At 37.6% G+C, this 26,293-nt stretch overlaps 2 protein-coding genes across 4 annotated transcripts in view; one reads left to right on the forward strand and one right to left on the reverse strand.

The window, feature by feature from the left end:
• Window positions 1-26,293, reverse strand: part of SUN3 (Sad1 and UNC84 domain containing 3) — a 60,782-nt gene that overhangs the window by 20,019 nt on the left and 14,470 nt on the right. The window lies entirely within an intron of this gene.
• Window positions 577-25,483, forward strand: C2H7orf57 (chromosome 2 C7orf57 homolog). 3 transcript variants are annotated; one of them, XM_050937778.1, is made up of 9 exons: window positions 577-640; window positions 3,534-3,731; window positions 4,882-4,990; window positions 5,139-5,298; window positions 12,095-12,139; window positions 19,345-19,445; window positions 21,040-21,176; window positions 22,509-22,680; window positions 25,138-25,483. In XM_050937778.1, the coding sequence occupies exons 1-9, from the start codon at window positions 586-588 to the stop codon at window positions 25,202-25,204; spliced, it is 1,044 nt and encodes a 347-aa protein (XP_050793735.1). In that variant the 5' UTR covers window positions 577-585; the 3' UTR covers window positions 25,205-25,483. The 3 variants fall into 3 exon arrangements, with proteins under 3 accessions (XP_050793735.1, XP_050793737.1, XP_050793736.1); XM_050937780.1 differs by having other exon boundaries at window positions 22,509-22,523; XM_050937779.1 differs by lacking the exon at window positions 12,095-12,139.

Genomic DNA, 26,293 nt, shown 5'->3' on the forward strand with positions numbered 1-26,293 from the left:
GCGCGCGTGAGCCGAGTTCTAAAGAGACCTGCCCCCCCCCACCGCGCACTCCCGGTAAGGGACCCCGAAAGCGGGGGGAGGGGGCGTGTCTGTCAGGGGGTGAGGGTATTTGAGGGGGTGGGGGGGTGTCTGTCTGTCTGTCCGTCCGGGGTGGAGTGTCTGTGGGTACCAGGTTGGGTGCGGGGTGTAAAGCTGAGCCCCCCCCTTGTTCGGGGTGGGGGCTTCCAGGCTACATCCCACCAGGTGCTGCTTGAGTTCAGGGGACTCCTGCCTTATGCGGGTCATGGCCAGACTGTAGGGCACCAGGAGCGGGGGGAGAGGGGCAGGGCTATGCACCATCTGGCTAAACAGGGGCAAATACAACTGGGGATTTGGAGCAGCTCTAAAAGAACAACAAATCAGGAACCCCTGAGCCTGGAACAGAAGTTTGTTTATCTCAATTAAAAGTGGACAGACTTAATTTTGGTACAGCTGTTACATGATTAACTTTAGCCCTGCCCCAATAAAAAACAGTTGTCTATGCTCCTGTTAAATAACTATTTTTGTCTTTTCCTTATTGACCCTTCCTTCATATAGGCTTGAGGAATGAGGAATATGAGCAAAGAGCCCTCTGGACCCCCCAACCGATATGCTTCTTGTGGCAAGTATACTGTTTGCTCTCCTTATGTAAATGTACATTTTGACATGTCTTGGGTGTGAAAAATGAACTGAACTCTTTGTTTTCTAAGAAGGGAGACTTCACATATACTACCTACTATATCAGCATTTTATGCTGCTGGGAATATGCATCCCTCAATACCGTAATCCTTGATATTTTTGGTGTGGGAGGGTGAGGCTGATAGTGGCATTTCCTTTGGGTTCTTTCTGGTCTGGTCACACAAGACAGGAGTCTGAGATGCTCTTCAAGCTCACCAATGTGAGGAAACAACCATTTCCCATTTTGGCCTTCATCTGTTTTCCTTGTTTGGAACACCCTCATCTCTTGCATCAAGGCAGAAGCTAATGCCACACTATAATCCAGCTAGGTAGATGCACTTTACCAAGTGACTTAATCTGCTCTGGGCATCATGACATCATCTCCAGGACATGCCTGAGTACTGGCCTAAAGACCCAAGGTTGTTCCCAAACTTCAGTTTTGCATACTATAGTACCCAGCAACAAGAAACCACTTTTCATAAAAATTAGTCAACACAGATTTAAAAGTAACTTTTTCTTATAAGTAGCATTGTGAAAGAAGGAAGTGAACTTACTTTGATGAAGTTAACTACATTTTTTTAATGTAATGGTCTGTGCGGAATTTGTAGTGATGGAATAATATTTGTTTTGTAAATCAGTAGTTCGTGTTTTCTTTTGTTCTAGTTTATTAAGAGTTTTAAGGATTTATAGGAGATTCCAAGGTACATCACAGAGTTGCCCCCCACAGTATGTCTTCCTCTGATGCTTCCTATAGATTTGAGCATGATTTTTGTTTGTTGCTCCTGACTGAACCCTTTACTCTTTCCATACCAAGAATTATTTTGTTGCTTTCTATATCATGCAGATATTCTGCTTCCCCAGTGCTGCCTGAGAGAAACTCAACGGAGATAAAACCAGCTTTAAAAATTTCACAGTTTGATTTATAAATTAGAACATAGGGTAGCCTGTTCAGTTGGGGTCACTGGTCCTTTTTACAGGAGGTTCCCAGAAAGTCTCAAATTGTTTCTGTTGCCAGTGGGTAGGCCATTGGCATTTTCCATTATAAACTAATTTAAAAAGTTTGTAATTCAACTCCGAAAACTCACTGGGCTTAAAGTATTAAATACAAACACAGCAAATATGTTTGAATAAGGTAAGGTTCCAAGTTGGTACCTACCCCTCAAATTAACTAGAATGAAAAGGTTCCTGATAATGAGCAATTGGATGAAACGTCCCATTCCAGGTGGACCAATTAGTAAGTGTGGTGAAAAAAAACCCCAACAATCTAATGGTTCTTGCTGCTGCCACTAAGGAAAGATCTTTTATTTTTTAATAGTCATGTATACACTCCTTCCATTGCCATTACATGGAATATATTAACTGATTCCCATGGAATATCTGTTTATAGAGACGGTGTTAACTTAAAAACCACAGTTTTCTCTGAACATATTTTACCTACACTTCCTATAAGTAACATCTAAGATTGTTATAATTTAAGATTAGTAAATAAAAATCTTTTTTCCTGTATATTTACTTTGTGCTTTGACAGCACAATTGTGTCTATTCCGTTTAACCATTTTTCTGAGATAGTCAGCTGTCCATTTCCCTTATTTGTGGGGTCTTTCTTACAGTAATGTGAGTGGAAATGTTTGAAAAAAAACAAAGGAAAAATGTGAGTGTAAAACTACAAAATTTAGGAGTCAGATTCAAGGGCAGGTGTAGTACATCAAGCTACTACCAGCTCACTTTTTGAAACTGACTTGATTTCAGGTTATCTTTTAAAATGACACCTCAGCAGTATGCGGAGGTGTTCAGCAAATGACTTACCCTGACTGGTTCTAGTGCACTGAAAGATTGCTTAGCCATGCAATGCTTGAAATTTGTCTTAAATTAGAAGAAATTAGGTATATTGTGAAAGTGGCTTACTCTCTAGTGCTCTGTTTAATTTAATCATATTTTTTCAGATTATATTTCAGTAGTTAACTAAAACAAGTAAAGAATTGATAGCAGAAAAGTAGGAGTGCTTTTAAGTGTTTTTTGTTAATAGTTGAAGGAGGAAAGGTCACCAAAGAATTAATGCCTTCCATTGCTTTCATTTAGCCCAGGGGGAGGGATAGTTCAGTGGTTTAAGCGTTGGTTTGCTAATCCCAGGGTTGTGAATTCAATCCTCTTAGGGATCTAGGGCAAAATCAGTACTTGGTCCTGCTAGTAAAGGCATGGGGCTGGACTCAATGACCTTTCAGGATCCCTTCCAGTTCTATGAGATAGGTATCTCTCTCTATATATATTTTATTGCTGTCTTCTTTGTATTTTACTGATCTCAGTATTCATTAACCTAGTCCTCTGAATGGGGAAGATACATAACATTCCTGTCATTGTATTGCAGGACAGTTGCAGTGACAATCTGAAATAACATTAAAGGCTTTTTAAACAAGGCTGTACAGTGGTATCACAGTTTTTGTATGATCACCTAGAAGTAGCAAGTATTTATTATTCTCTTAGTGAGCATTTCATATCTACAGGTCTGTTGCATCTTATGCGTATTTAACATGCGTGATTTCAGCTTTACGCGGTCAGCAAAAGCAAAAAAAAATAATTTTAATACTGTACATGTAATGTGGGCAATTGCGCCTGCCATTCAACTCAATGTAATTTTGACTATAGGCGATTTTCACTTTACATGCTAACTGCAGAATGGAACCCCCGTGTAAGATGAGACTCGCCTATATTACATCTTAATAAAATGTAGTATGTTACAATGTGGTTTAATGTGGACTTTGATTATTACATCTGCTCTTTGACACAGTAATGTTATCAGTAAACATTTAACGTAAATATTTTTTTCTTAATTATTATAGAATGGTACTACCATGTTCCACTGAAACGATCAGAGAAGACTGTGAACTCAGAAATCTCAATTCCTCCACCATCCCAGATCCCAGGTCTGAGCAACCTTGGAGAGCATCACAATGAAATTACATTTGGGAGCCGCAGGAAATGGATCAAAGACACAGACTCAGAATACGTAAAGCTGGCAAAGCAAGGAGGACGACCTGGTGAATCTCAGTTCATTTTAGCATTATTGGTGGTTTGGGGAGCCCAAAAATTTGACAAATATAACTGGAGACTGTTCCAGTAATTTTAAAAGTGACATGTTTGGGGGGAAACTGTAGAAAGGGAAATTTATGTTGTTGATATATGTTGAATCCTCAAGAAAACAATGCAAAAACCTTTATCAGTAAATGTAATCATTATAGTCTGTCACATGCAATAACCCCAATACTTCATTGTTTGAGTCTTAACAGTTTTCTGCTCCAGCTTGTGCCCTTCCTTTTCTATCTTTCATGGCTAAATTATTATTATTAGGCTAAAATCCATTGATTAGCTCTGAAAGTATATTCCATCTGATCCGGAACACTTTTTCTAGTCCTATTAAATTGAATTTAGAACATTGTTAAGCCTTTATGATAAATCTGGGTATGTTAATGCTGATACATTCTAACCACAGTATAAATTATTTGGCAGGTCAGCATCATTACATGGGCATCTGAACAATTTATTTTGTGTGTAACAGAGAAAGTATCTGCCTGGGTACTTAGCTTAGAAAGGTTTATTAGAACTGTAAAAATATACCTTTTAGCATTGAAACTTGCAGGGGGGAGGGATGTGAAATTGTCATAAAATTTGAAAAAGTCTGTAAAGGTTTTATTAAAATTACTTTTCAGTTTTTGCAAGTAAATAATTTTCATTATACATATATTTTGTTTTCAGCTCATTGAAGATGTGAAAAACTTAAATGGACATAAATTTTCCACAGAGTTTCTATGATTCCCAGTCTGTAAAATGAGAAATACATCCACGTGTATTTTCAGGCACTGTATTATACAACTATGTCAAGATATGTAAAATGACATACTGATACATTTGAAATACAGTATTGGAAGTAATATTGAAAAAATGAATTGGCCAGACCTTCAAAACTATTGCCACTTGCTAGCTTTGTGGGTAATCACTGCTGATGACTATCCTATTAGGATTAAAAAGTAGTGAAAGTTCTGATTGTCCAGTTGCATCTCAATAAGGGCTACAAATAGAAATATTTCTTTTATTAAAAAATGTAGTAAAAGATAACAGCAACATAAAAATATTCATTTATAACCATGGAAAATACTACAGCATTAATGTATCTTTTTTTTTTAATTTAAGATTTGCTGAAACATTTTACACCTAGTACAAGAAAAACATCCCCAGTAGCTTATGCTGTACCTGACTGGTATACACACCACAGTAAACCACTAACAGATGATGAATCTAAGTAAGTATGCTCTGATTCCATGAAGGCTGTGTAATTTTTTATAATCTACTGTATTTCTCTTTTGTTAGTCTATTAAGTTCTATGTTTTGAATTAATACTTTTGCAACAGAAAAATATAGAAAAATAATTGTGAAATCTTGGTCTACAGAGCCCAAGTTTCTTCAATGCCTGACTACATGGTTCATGAAGAGTTTAAGTCTGATCAGCTCAATGGTAACTATGAAACAAAAAGAGGGCCTTTTGATTTTGATATGAAAAGTATTTGGCAGAGGGATGCTGAGGACAAGGAGAACAAAGAGAAAAAGAAGGTACGATTTAGAAACTTCTTGGTGTAAAACTTCTGAAAAAACTGTTTTTTTGTTTCTTAAGGGTAGTGACAGTGCATTAGAACACCACATTTTTGTACTGAAATTATAGAAGTGGTTTAAAATACATAGTTCTGTCATGAAGTTTTCTTGTTGCAGCATACTGTACCAGGAATGCATTTTCCAATCCTATTGTACATTTCATGTACTGCAAAGTTGAAGTGAAATATTTTTCAGTCATCTCTCATAATGCAGTTTATTTTCTGTTCACTCTCTGCCAATGTAGGCCTTTCTCTGGATCTTTTCTTGTTAGAGACAGGTGAATGTTCGGGGGACTGTTTGGGTTTTGTGTTTAGTTGAATTAAGGAAATATTCTGAAAAGTGCTTTGGTACCAGTTCTGGAAACAGATATCCTCCATTTATCCACAAAATAGGTACAGTACAAGCAGTCATTAGTGCAATTTTTCACCCATTATCCTTTAGTTTGGATTGATCTTGATCTGGCTAAAGCTACCTGTGATGGCACTTAAAGCCTAAATTTTTTTTTTTACGTGTTCACTAATTTTGAGTGCTCAATTTTTTCATGCTTTGTTTCTGACATCTGGGATCTGATTTTCAAAGGTGCTGAACACCAACACTTCTCTTCACGTCAAAGGAGTACTTCTGAAAATCAGGCTCTAGGTATTTCAAGTTGTGAACCTAAGTTACCTGTGCAAATTTGGGCCAAATTACCTTGCATTCTGCTGAAACTACAAGTTAGTGAAATTGGGAATTGGGGCTCCTGTAATGATGTCTGTCCATACAGAACTGGGCAGGGAAAACTTGTCATTCCACATAAGCAAGCAAACAGTTGTCAGGTGATTAAACTGTAATTTAGAGACATGAAGTTGATTTCCTGAACTATCTAGTCCCCAAGAAGACTTAAATAACCAATACTTAAAATAGAAGCTTAAGCTCCCAAGGAAGCCTCCTGGCTAAATTTCAAGATGCTGTAAACAGGAGAGGAAGCTTTTTCTTTTTTAAAAGGATGAAAACAGGAGGATGTAAGATAAAACAGGTCCCCTGATCCTCTTGTTTATGACCCCACTGTTGTCAACACATCTGGGGCCAAGTTTATCCCTGAGGTGAGCAGGCATAACAAGTTAACTTCAGTGGGAGTTTGGCCTATTTGTACCAAGACCATAATTTGGTCCATAGCATTCCAAGTCAGTAATTTATAGTCATTCTGTAACTCCATTGAATCTGAAATTGGAATACATTACACTATGCTGCTTAGACCTGCTTTCTAATCTGTTGAGAGCCATCATGTAATTTATGCCACCATTTTCACCGCTGCTGAATTTGACTGAACGATGCTAAATCTAAACATTAACTCCCATAGACTAAATGCCCTAAGATATCAAAGATGATATCTCTGACCACTTAACTCTTTCTAGTTTAAATTTTATTTTGGTTCCTACCTGATTGTCCTCCTTCCGAGAGCCCTTGGTTCATGCGTTGTCATTCCAGCTTTCTCCTTCAGGATTTTTCTGTTCTAAGTACCTTGATGAATTAGACCCTAAAGAGGAGGGTGAGGACATATCCGACTTCTATGACAAGTTGGAGGAGGAATGTGTTTCTGAGGGGTTACTCAATCTAAACACTACTTGCATAGGTTGGGGAAATGCTCTGCCTTTACTGAAGAAAATGTCTTGGCTGCAGAAGATTCAAGAGTGATTTTTCTCTACTTGTTTGTGGATCTCTTCCGGTGGCAGTTATGAAGAATTTTCCATTTAACATGAAATATCGTGGCATGTCCCACTTTCATAGCAAGTTTTACCTCTTTGCCCCCCTCATAAAGATTTTCTATGCTATTATTGTTTAAGAATGCCTTCCTACAGATTCGTCTAATAAAAAAATGGAGAGAGCATTATGGAATATTTTTTATTGTAGTATCTTGGCCTTGCAATCTATATAGTTGAACTTTTACAAATGAATTCTTAATGCTATTTAAACAAAATTCCAATGTCTTCCATTTCCTTATTTTATGGTGATGCTTTAGATAATTTGTAGTTAGCTGCTAGGGTAGAGCTAAGGTTCTCAATGCAGAAACAGAACAATCTTTGGTTTAATATTTTGAAAGCAAAGTGCCATTTTGAAGTTTAGAATCATTAGACACCGTTCTTTAGGGTACAAAAGTTGTTTGCTGCAGTCATAGAAAGAAACCCTTAAGGATGTACTTAAGGAAACCCTTAAGGACAAGTGCAAAAACATTTTACCCTGGAGGGTTCCTGTTTAGTCCAGTTTAGAAAACAAAGTTCCCTTCTGGGCTCTACTGCTGATTCTTCAACCTTCTGTGTGTTTATCTTTTGAATTATGAGAAACTCCCTTATTCCTGATATTAAAAGATGAGTTTCTGACAGTTGCCATGTCTAGGAAAACTGGGGCCTGGGAGATCTTTTCCTTAACCTTCAGCCCCCTCACTTTAAATGTTAAGGACAATATTACACTGTTGAGCTTCAAGCTTCTTGCCAAAGATTGTGTTCAAGTTCCATGTCAATCATACAATCGTACAATCAGCACTATTTTCCAAAGCCACATTCTGCCAAGGTGGTTCTTGGTACTTTTAAGACTCATAACATTTAAGTGAGCAAAGCTCAGCCCTTAAGAAAGATTTCAGCTCCCTCTTCACTTATGCTGTGCTCATCTATATGTGTCACTAGGACATCTAGAGACATGTGAATAAATATGAATTGTCACAGCAAATGAATATAAATGGTCACAGGTACAGGAAAAGTGTATGAATGACTCTATAAATTGGTGGTTAGAGCACTTTCATAGGCTGTGGATGACTCAAGTCCTTGCTCTAATGACTACTCATACAAAGTGGAACAGCTTCAACAGGAGAGACTGAGAAAGCTCTACACTAGAATATCTCATAGTCCACTGGTTAGGGTGTACTCTTGGAATGGGGTAGACCCCAGTTCAGATTTCTGCACCACATAAGGTAGAGGAAGAGTGCCACAGGGTGTCCAGTTGTATGCCACAAATAAGGGGTTATGACTCAAGTGGCTAGAGTAGGTACTGCTGTCTTAGCCTACTGGACAGATTCTTTGGGGCTGCTCTTGCTCTTAGGGCAGCATGGCCTAACAGCCAAAGTCCCTGAGCAGTGCCCACACCGCACAGTAGGTGTGGGGTGTGGGGACCCAGGCCCACCCTTCTTCACTGGGTCTCAACCCAGGGCCCTATGAAATCAGTGTTCTGCAGTGTGGCTCAGTTTCCTATTTTAACAGTCATGTTTCCTGGATCACTTCCTACCCTTGGTTCCTGCTCTGTCAGTTCCCCTTGGGGACATTGGCTTTCTGGCTTACTTTCATCCTCCAGAGTCAATGGGGGGTTTCACTGTTAATCTCACTGGTTTGACCTTCACAGTTTGTCACTCCAGTAACTCACTAGCAGTATGCATCCATTCTTCTCCTCAGCCAACCCAAACTGAGCTGGGTCACTCCCTTTTATATCCTGTCTCCAGGTAGAGCATGCTCAGCAGCCGTGAGGGGGCATTGCCTCTTCCTCCCACAATGTGGGATTAACACCAGCTGGGTCAATGCAGGGTAGACACACCCCATCAAAAGGGGAATTTAACCTGTGTCTCCCACACAGCCCAGGTGAGTGTTCTAATCTCTGGGGTAACCTTTGTAAGGAGGGTTCCTTCTTCTTCTTTCTTTCTTTCTTTTTTTTTTTTAGCTGAAACTATTTAATCAATTTGTTTCAAATTTGCAAATAGTTTTGGGTCAACTGAAACTGCATATTTTAGCAAATACACTATATTCATCCAAATAATGTCACCCAGCTTTAATCCTGAATGCTATATGGAGCTTCAAAATGCCTCCAAAAGGTGATCCTGATTCAAACAGACAAGCAGGCCACCACATTCTATATTGGAGAAGGGCACTAGAGTGTGTGAAACTCAGGGCTTCTTGTATCCAGAAGTCTTGCAGGTGGAAAGTGCATTCTATCAAGACAATCCTGATTGTCATATGCAGAGCAGAGAAGAAGAACATGATCATAGATATACTGAATCAGACAATGACAGATCTTCATGAGTGGTCTCTATATCACTGTGGGAGGAGATCAGATCTTTCGGTGGGCCATGTTGAAGGTGAATCTCTTCACCATTTATTGGAACAAGAAGTTACTGGTCCTCTATGAATGATACCAAGAAAAGACCACATTAGCAAGTGACAACTTCTCCATCCCCTGGGGTGAGAAGTTCCTTTATGCCTTCCACCTGATCCCATTTGTAACAAAGCTAATGGCAGACTTTAGATAAGGCTAAGTTTGATCTTAAGTTTCCTGGTGATTGAGACAAATAAGGTGCTTAGCTCTGCTGCAGATGGCCAAAGTTAGTCCAATCAAGCTGAGAGTCTGGCCTCAGATAATCACTTTAGAACAGGACACCTTGTTCCATCCCATTTCCAGACCTTTCTCTCTAACTGGGTAGCTTCTGTCATGATAGAGATCTGTAGGCAAGGTGTCTACAGGCTGGTGGTTTGTATTCTCTTGACCCCTAAAGCAATTTACATAGAAGAATTTCTTACATGGAACTTCATTTTTCTGGTGGCAATGACTTCAGCTCATAGATTAAATAAATTTCTGCTGTAGTGACTGAATTGCCTTATGCTACATTTCATAAGGGTGTGGTATTGCTACAGATTCATTTTCACTTCCTTTCCTGATATTGGCATTCCACCTTACTGAGCATGTTGTCCTGCTAAAATTCTTCAAGTTCTGTATGATTCCATTTCTCATTACTATGACCTGGCTGACATGAAGCTAAGCCATGTCCACACTCTATCCAAGATAAGATGACCACTGCTACCTGACTCCGGAATGTTTCCATCACAGACATATATGTAGCAGCTACATAGTGATTGCTCTGCATACTTACATATAATTATTGCTTGTGTTCAGGTTTCAAGAGGGAATTCGATTTCAACAGTTCAGTGCTCTAGAACTTGTTCACAAATAGAGGTGGCCAAACTTTCTCACCCATCCCTAAGTATTTTTGTTTCTTATTTTCAGTTAGCCAAATTTATATCAATTTTCTTGACTAGTGATTGATTCTAAAGATTTGAATTATGTCTGATGTTATTTATTGAGAGGTAGCCTTCTATATGTATTTATTAAAAAAGATTGTACTTTCTCAGGTCATATTATAGGCATTGGCCTTATTGTGGCAGCTGTACTATTTTTGTGGGTGGGGGGGAGATCCCTCAAATTTTTACTATTCAGGAGTGAGAATCCTGTATAGATTATATTTTTAGAGAAGAGAAAATTACTTGCCTTGTAATTCTTTTTCCCCCAGAAGCTATGCTGTAGGATTCTCTGTCACCTACTTCTATTCAGAGTTTACCTATTATCTTTTGAGATGTCTTTCACTTTGTACCTTTTCTTTAATTTTATTTAAGGCTTTTTTATCATATGTTAATCATCTTGTTCTGGTTTACTGTTAGTAGGAGTTTCAGGTCTTATGCAATCAGAACTAAGTGAACTCTTTGGAGAGGAGCATTTGGACTTGGGTAGAGTTGATGCATGATAACCAGTTAAGGCCTGAAACATGCTCTGCCTTGCTACTACTGCCTTTAATGGTCAAAAGCCTAAGAGCTAGCAGAGTTGTAAGAGGCTAAGACCTAGGACTGAGAATCTTTCAAACTGGTATTTTCAGAGAAGCAGAATTACAAAATATATATTTTTCCTGTCTCTGAGATAGATAGGCCCTGGTACTTTGAGGGCTTTAAAGATAACCAACCAGCATCTTTAATTGCACCCAGAGGAAAGTTGAAAGCCAGTGCATGGAACACTAGTATTAGATGTTCACATGGATTTTGCCCTCTTAAAAGGTGAATTTGCTATACTGATGGTTTCAAGTGATTATTAACAGTAACCCTAAGTCTGAACATTACCCGTTAATTGGAAGGAACAGTCATTTCAAGATGTTTCTCCGCCACCAGCATCTTTTCAGTTTTATTTAGATTTCATGTTATAAATTGAATTAAACCAGCTAGATTTCATCCATGATGACCTCACATTGATTTGGCATGAAGAATGGTAAGAAATCATGGAATCAAAGTTTAAAGGAAAGAGATGCTCAACAGAGTATCAACAGTGTACTGGTGATAGTGCTGCATCTTCTAATGGCCCCAATAACACATTATTAATGATTTTCATTACAGTAGCACGTAAGTGTCCCAATCAAAATTGGAGTCTTATTATTCTAGGCACTGTGTGGGCACATAGAAAGACACACACCTTATCCCAAAAAGCTTACAGTCTAATCGGGCAGTGCAGACAAACAGAGGTACGAAGAGATGAACCAATTTGCTCAGGATTACACACTAGGTCAGCGACAGAGCTGAGAATAGAAGCCAAGCCTCTCACTTCTAGTGTAGTTCTCAAGCCACTATATCATGCTGCCTTATTGTTTTGAATCTTTGAAATTTGACATTTAGGTATTGGTACAGATTTTTTTTAACATAACCATCCTAAAATGTAACTTTTCTCCCCCTCCTTCCTAGCCATTATTTCACTTTTGAGCATTGGCAGATTGAGAGGTATGCAAGGGTATTTCAGTGAGACTCCTTTTGCCCCAGGCAGTGATGCAATGTTTCCATGGCTGGTCTCTTTCCCCATTTTACCTGTGATAGCCTGCGAGTCAAATTTTGCAACAACTATCGGTAAATTTTATTGCAGTTTACAAAAGGCAAGCATCTTAAATCATGTCTCTTGCATAAGTTACAATATTCGCTAATTCTCCTATCAGGAAAATGCTGCTCAAGTTGAGGTCCATGTGGGCAACACAAAAGAGGTGCGTATATCACTAAAACAGATGTGGTTTGACAGAAAAGAAATTTGCCTAATGCAGTAATCATTTTACAGTACCGTCCAAGAGTATATATTGCCTTTCCAAAAAGTATTGTTCCCAAAAGCAGACTTAATTTATGTTATAATACTGCACTTGACTCTCAACTTCTTTTCTAAAATTTTATTTCTTCTAGGGCTAAAATTACTCTTGCTTTCTTTTCTTGTTTTAAAACTTATCTCCTAGTATCTCGTCTATTAAGCTGTTATGTACAGGACAGTTTACATTGTATTGTATACAATTTATTGGGAATTACACATTTTTAAATTACGTTTATTCAAGATTTAGCAGTAGCTATGTGATTATAATTAAAATTTTTCAAACACATTTTTAAAAACTAAGTTCAGTATCAAAAGTTAAAAAGGTTTTTTTTTAAAAAGGATAACCTGATCATTGTCACTCAGTCAATCTTCTTCCTTTTTAAAGAGATGCTTTATAATACAGTTATTTTTCACTGTTATAGTGCCTTATCTTCAAGGACTTCAAAGCATTTTATAAAAATTAATGATTTAAGCCTCGCCACCTATAAAGTAGGCAGTCATTGTCATCAGTTTTACAGATAGGAAAACTGGAATACAGAGAGTAAGTGACTTTCTCAAGTCCCTAAGGGAGTCTGTGACACAGTTGGTACTAAAACTCAAATCTCCTGTGTACCAGTTCTGTGCTTTGGCCATTTCTATCTCTGGTCTTTGATTCCCAACTGATTCGCAGTGGAACTCAAAATAAGCTCCCAAGTGAACTATTGGACTTGGTCCGTTACTATGGAAGAAGAAACCTGTTTTCCCCTATGACTATACTTGAGCTCAGTAGTAAAATTATGTCAGAATCCCTCCTATATATAGCTAGCAGGACACATCATACAATTTAAAAACTAGTTTTAAAAACTCTAAAGAGTAATCTGAGAACTCCTAGACTTGAATAGGGCTTTAACACTAAATCACAGAGATGTGCAATATTACTCCCAATTTTTGTTTGAACCACTTTAATTACTCAACGTTCTTTCCTCTCTCTCATTCTTGTTGCTAAAAACAGAAATCTTAAATTCATCTATTTTTATTTCACACATAGGAAAGGCCATTATTTATATTATGAGCATATGAGAAGCAACAGCAAAAAGGTTTAACAATAAAACGTAGGTTTCATGTATAGATGCCTTAACATTTCTTTGCTTCCTCAATATATTTTTACCCTTTATTCCTAGAAAAATTAAGTGCTTCTGACACATTTTTATAAAATATAGGGCCAGCAGACTCATCTCCACAGTTTTAAAAAACTTCAGTGAAAGCAATTGTTTTTTAACAATCATTCCCAGGAAATGTTTGAAACTAAGAATCTGAATGTGAAATTCACTCCTATGCAAAAGGCTAGCACAAGGCTTATGATCCACTTATTCAGACTGAAATTATGCATACATTTTGTACTGACAGCCTACACAGAGAATAATTTCACTCATTGGAATCAACTTCATTGCTAAAGAAAATGCAAAAATACGCAGAGCATAAATAATGAAATGTGAGCATTAAAAAAATTATATTACTTAGTAATTGATGATGTTTTTAAAAACATATGTAAAGAAATGTATTTATTTACAGCATATTTTAATTGTCAGTGTCTCCAAAAAAGTTGGAACACTTTACACTGGAATGTACATAAATGACCAATTGTTCCATAAAATGACTTCAAAATATAGCAGTAGTGAACCACAGTTACACAGCTTTTAATATTGTATCTATATACAGTAATAAGATTAGATGATTGTCACAGTTTGTAACTCTGAAACCTAAAATGTCTGTAGAGCCAGCATGAAGTGATGAAAACAGCTGTAAGCATGACAGAGATTTTTTTTTTGTTCAGAATATCACCAGATTCTGTTATCGTTAGGTTTTGCAGAATGTTGCCATCCAATTTTTAAGTTCTCAGCCATTTTGACTTTTATGAATTACACCCCTGCTACAGCAAGGCATGTATTTATGCCATGCCAAGAGTCCTAGATCACTGTGATATCAGAGATAACTCAACCAATCACCACCCTTACTCTACAGCTAATTTTAATGCAACAGTTTCATTGGTTGTTTGAGAGAGACAGAACAGATGTTGAGTTACTTGGCCTAACTGCCACAATTTTTCAAAACCAAGCACACAACAACACAACCAGCATACACAATAACTGCAAACACACATAGCTTTGCATTTCCCATTAGCACAGATCAACAGAAATTTCCCAGTGCAGCACAAGCCACACACAAATCAACACAATCACCCACACAACGACAGAACCAGCACACACAATAACCCCCGACGTCACTCTGAAGCCTATCATGTCTTTCAGTCAATGTGAAGCAATGGAAACAGATGCAAGCATGGCCGAGAGCTTATTTTGTTTAGAATATCACCACATTCGATTGTCACTGGGATTCTCAGTTTATTACTGTAGTGAGGCGGCCTGGCTCCCAGACGCCCCAGAGAGGGACGAACCCTTATGGATGCCAAAGTGGGAGGAGTCACTGGAGCCTGCGCCCGCCCCTCAGAGGTCAAGGCTCAGGGCAGAAAGTATAAAAACCCAGCCCCAGGGCTCAGAAGCTGCCTGGCTGCCAGAGAGGCCAGACGCTGATGCCCTAGCTCCCGCTGGGGAGACTCCTACAGCCTGTGACCAACCCCGAGGAGCTGCCCAGTTTACTCCTCGCTCAGTATCCCGAGGAGCCCATGGTGTGGGACATTGTGGAAGATGCCGCTGAGACACAGGTACTGGTAGAGGGGGAGGTCGGAAGTAGCCTGGGGGCAGCTGACCCTAGTCTGGCTGCCGCACACCCAGAGCCAATGTCAGTGTGTTACGGCCAGGATCCCCACTGACACAGCAGCAGGCTGCCTGCCGCTGTTAGGGCCCCGGGCTGGGATGCAGAAGAGCGGGTGGACTTGCGTCCCGCATGCCACCCCACTCACGGGTGGCAGTCTCCCCCTCGCCCCGACGCTCAGGCCCAGGAGCCTGGGCTTCTTAACTTACTGAACTGTTTGCTCAGCCCCTGCCTGAGGTTCTGAGCCCTGAACTATTGTTTGCTGCCTCGCCCTGACTTAGGGTCTGGGCTTAAACTGCTAACTGTTTGCTCAGCCCCTGCCTGAGGGTCTGAGCCCTGAACTGAGGTTGGCTGCCCTGCCCTGACCTAGGGTCTGGGCTTAAATTACTGAACTGTTTGCTCAGCCCCTGCCTGAGGGCCTGAGCTCCTGGCTGTTTCCTACCCCACCAGGCTAATTCGCTGGTGCACTAGACTTGTGTAGTGAGGTGGCCCGGCTCCCAGCCACCCCAGAGAGGGGTGAACCCCAACAGCAGACGTTTACAATTACTCTCCATATTTTTAATTTCTCAGCCATTTTTTGCTTTTTTACAATGACTTTACAAATTACACCTGTGTGATAGCTTGAGCTTTCAGCTACTAGTAATCTAAATAACTGTACTCCTTAGCAGAAAGCAAATGACATTTGGCTTCATTGTCCCCGATAGCATTCTCTCTAGTTTGGCTTCTTTGAGTTGTTGCTGTGGTGGCTGTTGCCTGAGAAGCCCTGGAGACAGCTGTTTTATCCAGCTGGTTAGCAGCCTGAATGGCTTTCAGATGATTCATATATACTTAGCATAAAGACAGCTGGAAATCTTTTCATAGAGAAGAGAAGAATTATATTTTTGAATGTAAATCCAACATCTATCCCAATTTAGTTAGATTTTTCTAAGATGAAGAATGTGCTGTTTTCTAGCTGAGAAACCAAGATCTCCAGTTCATTTGTAATTTAAGGAAATCTTTGACTACATAAAATTTGTTTCATGTTTTCCCATGAAATGCATATAAAATGAGAATTGTCAAAATTAACTATGAAAATATGAGAGTCTGCCGTGATCACAGTCTGAGCACGACTACACAATAAGTATGGCAAAATAGCTTTTTAGTTTTCTCATTTCCATAATCAAGTAAGGTTTTCAAAGTTTCAGGAAGCACTTTAGTGAATTATTCCTTGGCCTTCAGCTGCAATGTGGATGTTTTGTTGAAATTCGAGTCAAATAAAAAATTAATAAAAATCAAAAGCAGTAGAGTTTTGCCTACCTCTGCACTTTGTTTTCCCTGTCCTACTTTTTGTAATTGTTTAGGCTTCTCTTCTTTTTCTATCTTATGTTCCTGTTTCTTTCCACTGCCAAAAACACTCTCTTTCTCTTTCTATCTGCTGTTCATAATATAGATAACCATATCAAACTGTGTTTCTGTGGTACTCTTTGTGTAGGGTCTGGAGGATTAGCTTTCTTATCAGCAAATTTCAATATATGTCAATTTCACCATACACACACACACACCAATGAAAAAATATTTCCATCAGTACTAATCAGAATTTTCAGATAGGCAAAGTAAAGGCTTGTCTACATTGCTCACTGAATCGACGGGCAATGATCAATCCAGTGGGGGTTGATTTATTGCGTCTAGTCTAGATGCGATAAATCGACCGCCAAGCGCTCTTCCGTCGACTCCGGTACTCCACCAGAGCGAGAAGCACAGGCGGAGTCGACGGGAGAGCATCAGCTGCTGACTTACCACAGTGAAGACACACGGTAAGTAGATCTCTGTATGTCGACTTCAGCTACATTATTCACCAAGTTGAAGTTGCATAACTTAGATTGATTCCCCTCCCCTCCACCCCTCCCAGTGTAGACCAGGCCTTAGAAAAATGCTGCTTGAGATCTCCTTAGTGTTTGATTTTAAGGCTATTTATTTTGTATATTTTGAGCTGTGATGTTGACAGTTTGTGTTTTAACTGTTACAAAGCTTTAACTTTTTGAGTCTCAGTGTCTACTGTCATTAAACAATTTATTGTCTGACCCCCTCATTGTGTGACTCTGCATAATTTCCCACAACTGTGAAAATGTAAATTGATAAAAATAAAAATAAACTCTCAATGCTGATAATGAAGATAGAGGAAGGCAACAATAAGACAGATTCATTGCACCTAAGAATATTTGAAATATAAAGCACAAACAAATTACTTAGAAAAACTGAGCCTCAATTTTTCAGTACTTGATAGTGTAGAAGAATGATTCTAAACAACTAGAATTTACAACTTCCAGGTCTGAGTAAAAGACACAATGACATAAAACTAGTATTCATGTAAACTCCTTTCATTTTGACAACAGTATCTCCCATCTCTTCATCTTTTTAAGCCCCAACTCTTCAACGATCATTTTGTCCACAATGAAATAACCCCATCATCTTACTCATTACCAGATGCTGGAATGCATCACCTTAGGTGAAATCCTGGTCCCACTGAAGTCATTGAAAGTTTTGCCATTTACTAGGGGCCAGGATTTCACACATGGTCTTTCCATTTCAGAATCAGTACAAAAGCTCCCTCCTAGACTTCATATGTCCTCCATAAAATAGAGGTGCAGGGAAATGATCCAGTTCTTCACACTCATCAAATATTCATTTCTCCTCTTCCTCCTCTCCTCACTACCTCTCACTGTATCTTGTCTTTCACTGGCCTCCTAATTAGTACATGCACAATCATTTCATATTTTTATTACATTCCTCTTCACTCATATCATATCACATCTGCATAGGCTACCTGCAACATCCATAATTTACTTGTATTTAGAAGAATAAGCTGCATTTGTTTTGGAAGTGTTTCAATTATATTTTCATATGAATGTTACTATACAAAAATAAATTGTATTGTCAGGCTTGCAACCTAGTTGCAATTTCTGATATTTATTATTTTGTACTTTAACAATTATATATAATCTTGTATTGATCAGATCCAACTTAATACAGAATGGCTGTATGCCCAGTAGTACACAGCTAATTTATATAGCAATATACTTCACTTCTGATCATCCAGTCTTGAAGCTTTGTAATAATATGATAGCAGTGATTATATCTATATCTTCTGGTGTATTGGAATGTCCTGGTAACTCTGACTTTCAACCAGCTACATAAGATATTTTAGTAGATAAAAATTTGTTCAAATATAATTTTGGTTCTAATAATCTAAAGAATACACAAAGAAGATCTTAAAAATTCTTAAATGACCTTTAAAAATTGGGCTTGTGCCATTTTTAGCTTACTTATGATGTATAAAGGAAGCTTAAAAGAATGTTTAAAACATCATTTCTGTGTTTTTTAACCTTAGAAATATTGGGAAAGTCAGGTTTGATCTTTATTATTGCTGAAGGACCCCTGCGAGGTTGGGGGATATTTATTTTGACTTCAACACCTTAATTGAAGAGGCAAGGGTATTGAACCTTTAACTAAGACTTCCTTTAACTTCACTTACTAACTAACGTTTTAGATAAAGATGTTAACATTTACAAACAGTTTTAAACAGTCCCATTAAGATTCCTGTGTCTCTTTAGTTACTCTTTGTTTACTCTCTTGGCTCTTTTGATGTGACCATTTCACTAGGTCTCCAAGTATCAAATAATATTCCATACTAGACTGAACCTGAATTTGCAGTGTAAATAAACAAGCAGAATTTTAAAACCACCACCTTTCAGGCCTTCCTTATATGTAATTAAGAAGAGGGCAAAAGCTCAGTTTTGAAGCCACCTTCTGTGTATCTATGTTGTTTGGAATTTCCCACCTCAGATTAATATAGTACAATGGCTTTATTATTTTCTGGGAGACCCTATGTTTCTTAACCAAATGGACTGTGGTTCTTAAACCAGGGATGAAATCTGACCCCACTGAAGTCAAAGGGAGCTTTGCTATTGACTTCATTTGGACCAGGATTTAACTTCAGAGTTTTTTCATTTCTTCCATGCAGTGGACTGAGCTATGATGAGAAGCTTTGACTGTTAAATTTTAATTTGGCGGCTTAGTTTTAGTTAGAAATGTACTACAACTCTCTCTTGTCAGAGAGAAATGCTTATGGCTCAGCAGATTTATTAGTGGTGTCACTTAAAAGCCTACTAATATAACTAGTGATAAATAAATAGGGTTATCTCATTTTCTTCAGTTTTGTCATTTACTTTCCTAAACTTACTGCTAGAAATATGGTACCTTGAATTGTGCAAATACTGAAGATATTTAGAGCTTCCAAAGTAATCCCTTTTTCTGATGCCCCGATCATGTATATTTCCTTAATCATAACGTTGTTGTTAAATTAGGTTTTCTTTAACACAGGTAAAGCTTCCTGCTATAAACCCCAAATACCCGAACAGAATACCACCCTCTACTGCAAATAAGGAATTCCACGGGGGAAATAGGCTTTATTTTCCACCTATGTAAGTAGCACACACATTGTATTAACTAAGGCCTTGATTCTGAAAACATTTTAACTTTACTCATTTATATAAATGTTTGTAGGATCAGGGCTTATATCTATAATGGGCCTGAGCTACCTTGGCTCTCGGGCTACCACATGTACTATCTGAAATATTAAAATAGTTTTATAAGTAACTTAAGTCATGTTATTTAATTTTTAGGATATACCATTAAATGTAACTACAAAATTGAAAAAGTAGGCACACACAAGTCAGTACATTCAAAACTTTTCGGTTCCTACAATGATGTTTATTGTGCACATCCAGTACTTTCTTGTTGTTGTTTTTCAAAACAGAAGACTTTTTTTAAAAATAGTGTTTGTTTTTTGGTTCTCAGTGCAATGCAGTGAATGGACCATAATGTCCATTATCACTATTTGTATTAAAGTAGTGCACAAAGAATCCAGTTAAGAGTGAGGCTGTTGTTTGGTCTGAGTTCTGTATAGACACAATAAGTTACCATCATGGCTTGAAGAGTTTACCATCTAATTTAAGACAAGACACAAGTGGTGTAACAAACTATAGGAGGGAGAACCAGGGTAACTGATAGGAACATGCGATTACATCAATTAGCTATGCGTATAATTAGATGGTTTCAAGTTGTTAAACAAATACTTATTGTAATTATTATAAAATATAAAGGAATAAATGTATAGTCCCAGTATGTTTTATAATCTATGGTTAATAATTTGAACAAAAACTTTATGTGTATATATAACAGCAAAAATGGGAATAGAAAATACCACATTTATGTAACTTTGGGTATTTCTACACAGCATTTGAGAGTGAGTTGCCTTTCTGGGTTGGCAGACATGGCAATGGAACTCAGGATAGCCCTCTAAAAGCAATTGTCTAGACAGCGCTTTGAAGTTGCAGCTCGGACTGAAGCCTATGCTCTGAAGCCCACCCCTCTCTGTAGGCTTCAGAGCTTAAACCGCTAATTAAAAGTGCTGTCTGTACAGCAATTTTTAGAGTGTTAGTATGAGCCTTGGTAGCCCAAGCCTGTCAACACAGGCTGGGAGGCTCACACCAAAACGTGTAGCTGTACACTTCGACTTAACATTCCTTAGGAATCTAGTTGTTGAACTTGTTGACGTTTATTTGCTTTACTTCTCCATTTCTGACATGAATTACCCTTTTCATCTCACTTTACCATTCTGCTATAAGGCCAAATCTTGCAGCCCTCAATCACACAAATCTCCCATTAATTGAGTTTTGTTGAATGAGGACTACAAAATTTTGCCTGTTAATTATGATAAAAAAACTATGGTTATTTATGATTGATTATGCAAACCTCATGACATTATTTTATAAGAAGCATGTTAAATTCATATTATGCTAATTAAACCATGAGAAAATAAATAATATACATGACATTTCTGTTTTCGTTATTTACTTGCGTATAAAAGAACTTGGTATAAGATGCTACTCTCCCTTCTGTAAAATAAAATGGTTGCTGCCAATTCTTTCTTATGTTTTATTTCTGAACTCTTGTCTGATATCTATTTTTATTTATTTATTTATTTATGTATTTATTTATTTATTTATTGTATAGGCCTGGTCAGAAAAACAATGAACCAGTAAACTTCAGCAAACTGATTAGCAATGGTTACAGGGATGATTGGATTCAGCAGCGTAATGACTGGGAGAAAAAGATTCAGCAAACCTCAAAAAATAATGAGCAGCCTGAAGGTGAAGTGCATTGTGATTATTTTTTTCTAAAGTTAGTAACCAAGATTATCTCAATCAACTCACACACCTTACTTTTGAATATAATTACATTTACTTTTTATTTTGCTCTAACTATGCCAATATGGGCCCAATTTAAAAAAATACATGTGACTTTAATTGTAGAGGCGAAGTTGTCAGTGACTTTATATAACTTTTAAGTTGTGAAAGTATGCTTTGGTTTTGTCTTGTGGCTAAATTCTGCTTGCTTTATTTACCTAAGAGATTGAAGAGATAGAACTACTCACCTGCTTAAAGTTAAACAAATGTTTAAATACTCTTCTGGATCCTGGCTTAGGTACATAGAACTTGGTTCTTAGTCCTTTTCTGAAATCTCCATCCCAAACACAGCAAAAACCAACGGTATGACAGGTAGATCAATCAGTGTCATTATGCAAAAACTAATTCCTGTCTGCTTTTGAGTATGGAGGTTTTGAAGAAATGCTGTTAGTGCGAAAAAATCCAACATCAGCAAAAGAAGAACACAGCTATGCAGAACTCATGCTTTAGAATCTCACTTTGTCATGCACTGTTCCATACAACTACAAATATATAGCATTATTATGTGTGTATTTTAATGTTATAAAGTGAACAACATCTACATGCAACAATTGACTTCAATAAATCTTTTATTAATAATTACATGGTAATCTTAAATCTATCTATTCACTGACACACAACCATTATTAATTGATACTAAATACAAAAATATAGTTCTGGAGCCCCAGACTTTGAGAGTTCATTTCCATTTTATGTAACCACGTCCCCCTGTGCAATTGCTATTTCTTAAAGTAAATTTGAATACTTAAATGCATTTATTTCAAAGGCGTCCTTATTTGTCCCTCTAACTTTTTATATTGTTATCTTTAATTTAGAAACATTTGTGTTTTTTAGGTAACATATGCCTTTTAAAATGCTTGTGAACAGGGAAATTCCAAAAGCCAAATGTAAAAATGTGTGCAATATGTTCTTGATTTTGAATAAAGACATGGTTCTCTATAGTATGCTTGTATGCATGCAATGTTAGTGTATGCATAGAAACATACTGTAGGGAGTTATGTGTATATTAAACTGTGACTGTAAAATGTACTTGCTCAGAAAATTTCACTCAAAATAATATAAATATTGATCTTAACAGTGGTGCAAATTGGTAACTATAAATAGGATTAGAGTTTGAAAATTGATTTAGGTTGGTTTAAGAATTTTAAAATTTGCTTACTCAGTTTTTTATACACTCTCTGTTAATTTTATTATGGTATCTTTAGTAAAGAGTTCTTTCTGCATTATTTCTTGCAGAGACTCTTCCTCCAAGTGAGTACCAGAAGAAAATAGGAAAGAAGCAGAAAGCTAAAAAATATACGTTGTCATTCAAAAGAAAAACTGTTGCAAAAATAAAGGATGAGCCCAGATCTCAGTCTGGACCTGAAATAAGTGCCCTGCCTAAGAAGTCACTCTTCAAACTCAACATGTATGCCACCCCAGTCCCTATCCACACAGAACGCATTGCTGTCTTAAGAGAATTAAAGACTTTATTAATCAACCAAACAACCTAAAAACTTTTCCCTAACACAAACATTTAATGTTTTTATTACCCTTGGTTTTAGATTTTATTTAACACATAACACCTTTTCTTCCTGAATTTTTCAACTATTGCGGTCTTTGTGTGTGGAAATTTAAGATTACTGCATTATTAAATTTCCAACTTAATTTTTTCAGTGGAAGCAGGTTTGTGTGCAAGCCTAGAAAGGAGCATCTCAGGAAATGAAGAAAAGGTGCATACACTGAGTCTCAGAGCATGCATGTTTTTAATTTTTGATTTTTGGTTTATTGTAGTGTATCTGAAACTTGGGGCAGGTTAGGTAGGGTAGCTTAACCCGTCAACTTCTGACTCAAGGTATGTGTGAATAGATGTTGCCTCAACAATGCAGGAATTTCAGGATAATGGCTAGTGGTTTGATTCTCTCACTTTTCCTTTTATTTTTTATTTTTTAAATTAATTTATATAGTGGGACTTCAAATAAAATTTAAACCTCAACCATAAAAGAAAATGAAGTGACAGACATAGTATTAAGAGTGGTGAAAAGTAAATAACTTCTACTGTGTGTGTGTATGTATTTATGTGACAGATTTCTAATGACTTGAGATGCCTTTTCTAGCTGTAATTAGGTAGTTAAGGTGAGATCATGCTTGTTTTTTCTCCCAGTAGATTCCTCCCACACCTGTGTAGTGTCTCTTCCAGTATGCAAAGGAGAGGGGCTAGATAGTACTGGCAGCCAGGTCTGACTGACCCCACGAGTTGTATCTTTGGGCAATTTTGGTCTTGCCCCCTTCATGCTGGGAGGACTGTTTGCTGTACCTTCTTCTATTCCCCTCCACCTCCCACACTCTTACAAAGGCTTAGTGCTGCCAGTCAGTGGTGCTGAAGCAGTACATCTCTTCCAACTTCACAGCAAGGCAATGTCATAATTTAGAACTTAGGATACTACTACTATAATTGCTGTGCACATTTACTGGATGCCAGTTAGGTTAATGGCTACAGCACCATCCTTAAATTGTTACAGTCCCAAAGTACTGACTTCATAAACTGACAGGTCCATATAAACACTTAGCACATTGACTGGTGTTATGTAAATTGCCAGAAAGTATCTAGATTTTGGAGTTCCACGGTGTGTGAGAGAGATAGCAAGTTGTCAGTGATGTAGTTAGCCAATTGGTATTATGTCAGCTTGTTAAGGGTCTTGTTTTGAGTTATGTGCAGTGACAGTGAGAATGAAGTGTTTTTAATTTGTGACTTTAAATTGAGTAACAACTATGCAAAGAAATATCTAAAAGGGCATAGGTGTTGAAATTTCCCTAGATTGTGATAGTATAAATCTCCCACATTAAACATAACCTATTCCATATAATCTAAGATTAGTTAGAAAGAGAGGATAAACTGTTTTATTGCATGGTATTAAGCTATTAAAGTCCATATATTGCTGGCTTACTTCTCAATTTGGTATTCCACATAATAATCAGTTGGAAAATTATATGGGATACAGACATTAGGACGATTATTTCTACTTTTGTCTTTAGCACTTACTTTTCCCCCATTTGCTACCCTTTTCTATCTATCCTTACCTCCCCCATGCCAAATTTTTTTTTGTCTTTTTTTTTTTTTATCTTGTTTCCTTTCTCCTCTTGTTACGGTTGCCAACTGTAGTAGTGGAGTAAGCTTTGTATATAGAAATGGGGCTGGAGGGTTACAAGTCTAGAGCTCTTCTGCAATTAAAGTGACTTTCACTGTCTAGGATTGTAAATTTACATTTAAATCGACTTATAAATTTTGCCCTTTCCTTAATGGGTATGGAGCATCTCAGATAGAGCACAGCTACTGTGATTCCACTGCACAGTTGAGTATCAGAATATGGGGGCCCCTCACACGGAGTACGCATTCCCACAAGAAATGGAATTCATCTCTGCTTGGGATCCCTTCGTATTTTCATGGGCAGAGGTAGTTTAGGGGCATCATACAGCTGGAATAGCGGATCTACAGCTAGATATCTCCACTGGCCATTGACTTCCACGTAGGCACTAGAGTCTGTCCACACCGAACTGGCAGAATCAGGGTCTTAGTTAGTCGTCTTCTGCAGCTGGCTTCATGTGTGGAGCATTGCTATATCTGATGCTGTTTTGCCACTTGTCCACCACACAGGATGCATACAAGTGAGCAGTGGATAAGGAAGCATTACAGGGCATTGATGCTTGGTCAGAGAGCAGCAATGCATTGCAAACTTCGCATGTAGCATTGTCTTTCCTCTCGGTCACTTACAAATATAGAAGTATTAGACTTTGTAGGTATTTTTGACAAGTGAAAGGTTAGCATTTGGCCATATTGTTTTATTGTCAGAAGTTGTCATCTAGTCTCTCATTTTTTGTATTGCAGGTTCAGAGACATCCCAGCCCGAATTGACTCCAACAGACAAGTAAAAGCTGCAGCTTCAGAGATGTAATAAAGATATTAATATTTTAAAAAGAGCATCAAGAACAGTAAAGCATGATATAGCTTATGAAACAGGCTCCTATGTTTATAGGTTGATATTTGTTAATTACATGTATCTAACCATTGTAGTTAAATTCATCCCTGGTGCAACTTCTTTACTTCAGTAGCTTTACACCAGAGATGAAACTGGTTCTGTGCTTCACTCCAGCAAGTTTTACAGTGTAGGCAATAGCTACTGCAGTATACATCTAGGTCTGGTTTTAATGTTATGTCAGCATACAAAATTGAAACTTTTATTATCACTGGTTCCACCAGACTATCTATACTATTCCCATCAATTTGCTTTTTCATTAAGGTTTCATCCACATACAAATACTGTACCAATATAATTAAAGTAGTACAATCCCCCATACTGTGGACACAGTTATGCCGTTAAAGGAAGGGGAAGTATACTGATGTAAACATGTCTACACTAAAGATTGTACTAGTATAACTACTTAGATAAGACCTCACACTCCCAACTGAAAAGTTATACTGGTACAAAAACTCTTAGACAAGGTTTACAGCTTTCTTACAACACTGCAGCACTGCACCTGCTACATAAGAATTGGTTGATCAGTGGCACTGCTGCAGGGACAGGAGCAACTCAGCAGATTCTGTAGCATCATGTGTCATAGTTTTGCATGTTTTGCATCACTGGAAATGGTTCAGTAGCGCAAACAATGAGACTGATCTGAGCAATACTTGCTGTCTGCACTTAAAGCCTTTAAAGTCTTAATAATTTTGTATGTCTTGTAATTTTGACTGGGTCAACAAAATTCTATTTAATGCTAGAGTTCTGTGTTGTTGGTTCATATTAAGCAAAAAACAGTTATATTTTTGAAATAACAATGCATATTAATGGTAAAGATGTTACTCTGAAAGCTGGGATGTATTAACAATTTTCAGTACTGCATTTTCACATTTACTTTTGTCTGTTTGAATTATGGTTTGTCCCTTGAATCTCATAAACCGTACAAACATTGAATCTGTTTGAGTAGATTCCACTAGAGAATGGACATAATTTTGGATTTGGTTCATCAAGAAATTTCCTTTCATA

Source organism: Gopherus flavomarginatus, chromosome 2, assembly GCF_025201925.1.
Source record: "Gopherus flavomarginatus isolate rGopFla2 chromosome 2, rGopFla2.mat.asm, whole genome shotgun sequence".
NCBI lineage: Eukaryota > Metazoa > Chordata > Testudines > Testudinidae > Gopherus > Gopherus flavomarginatus.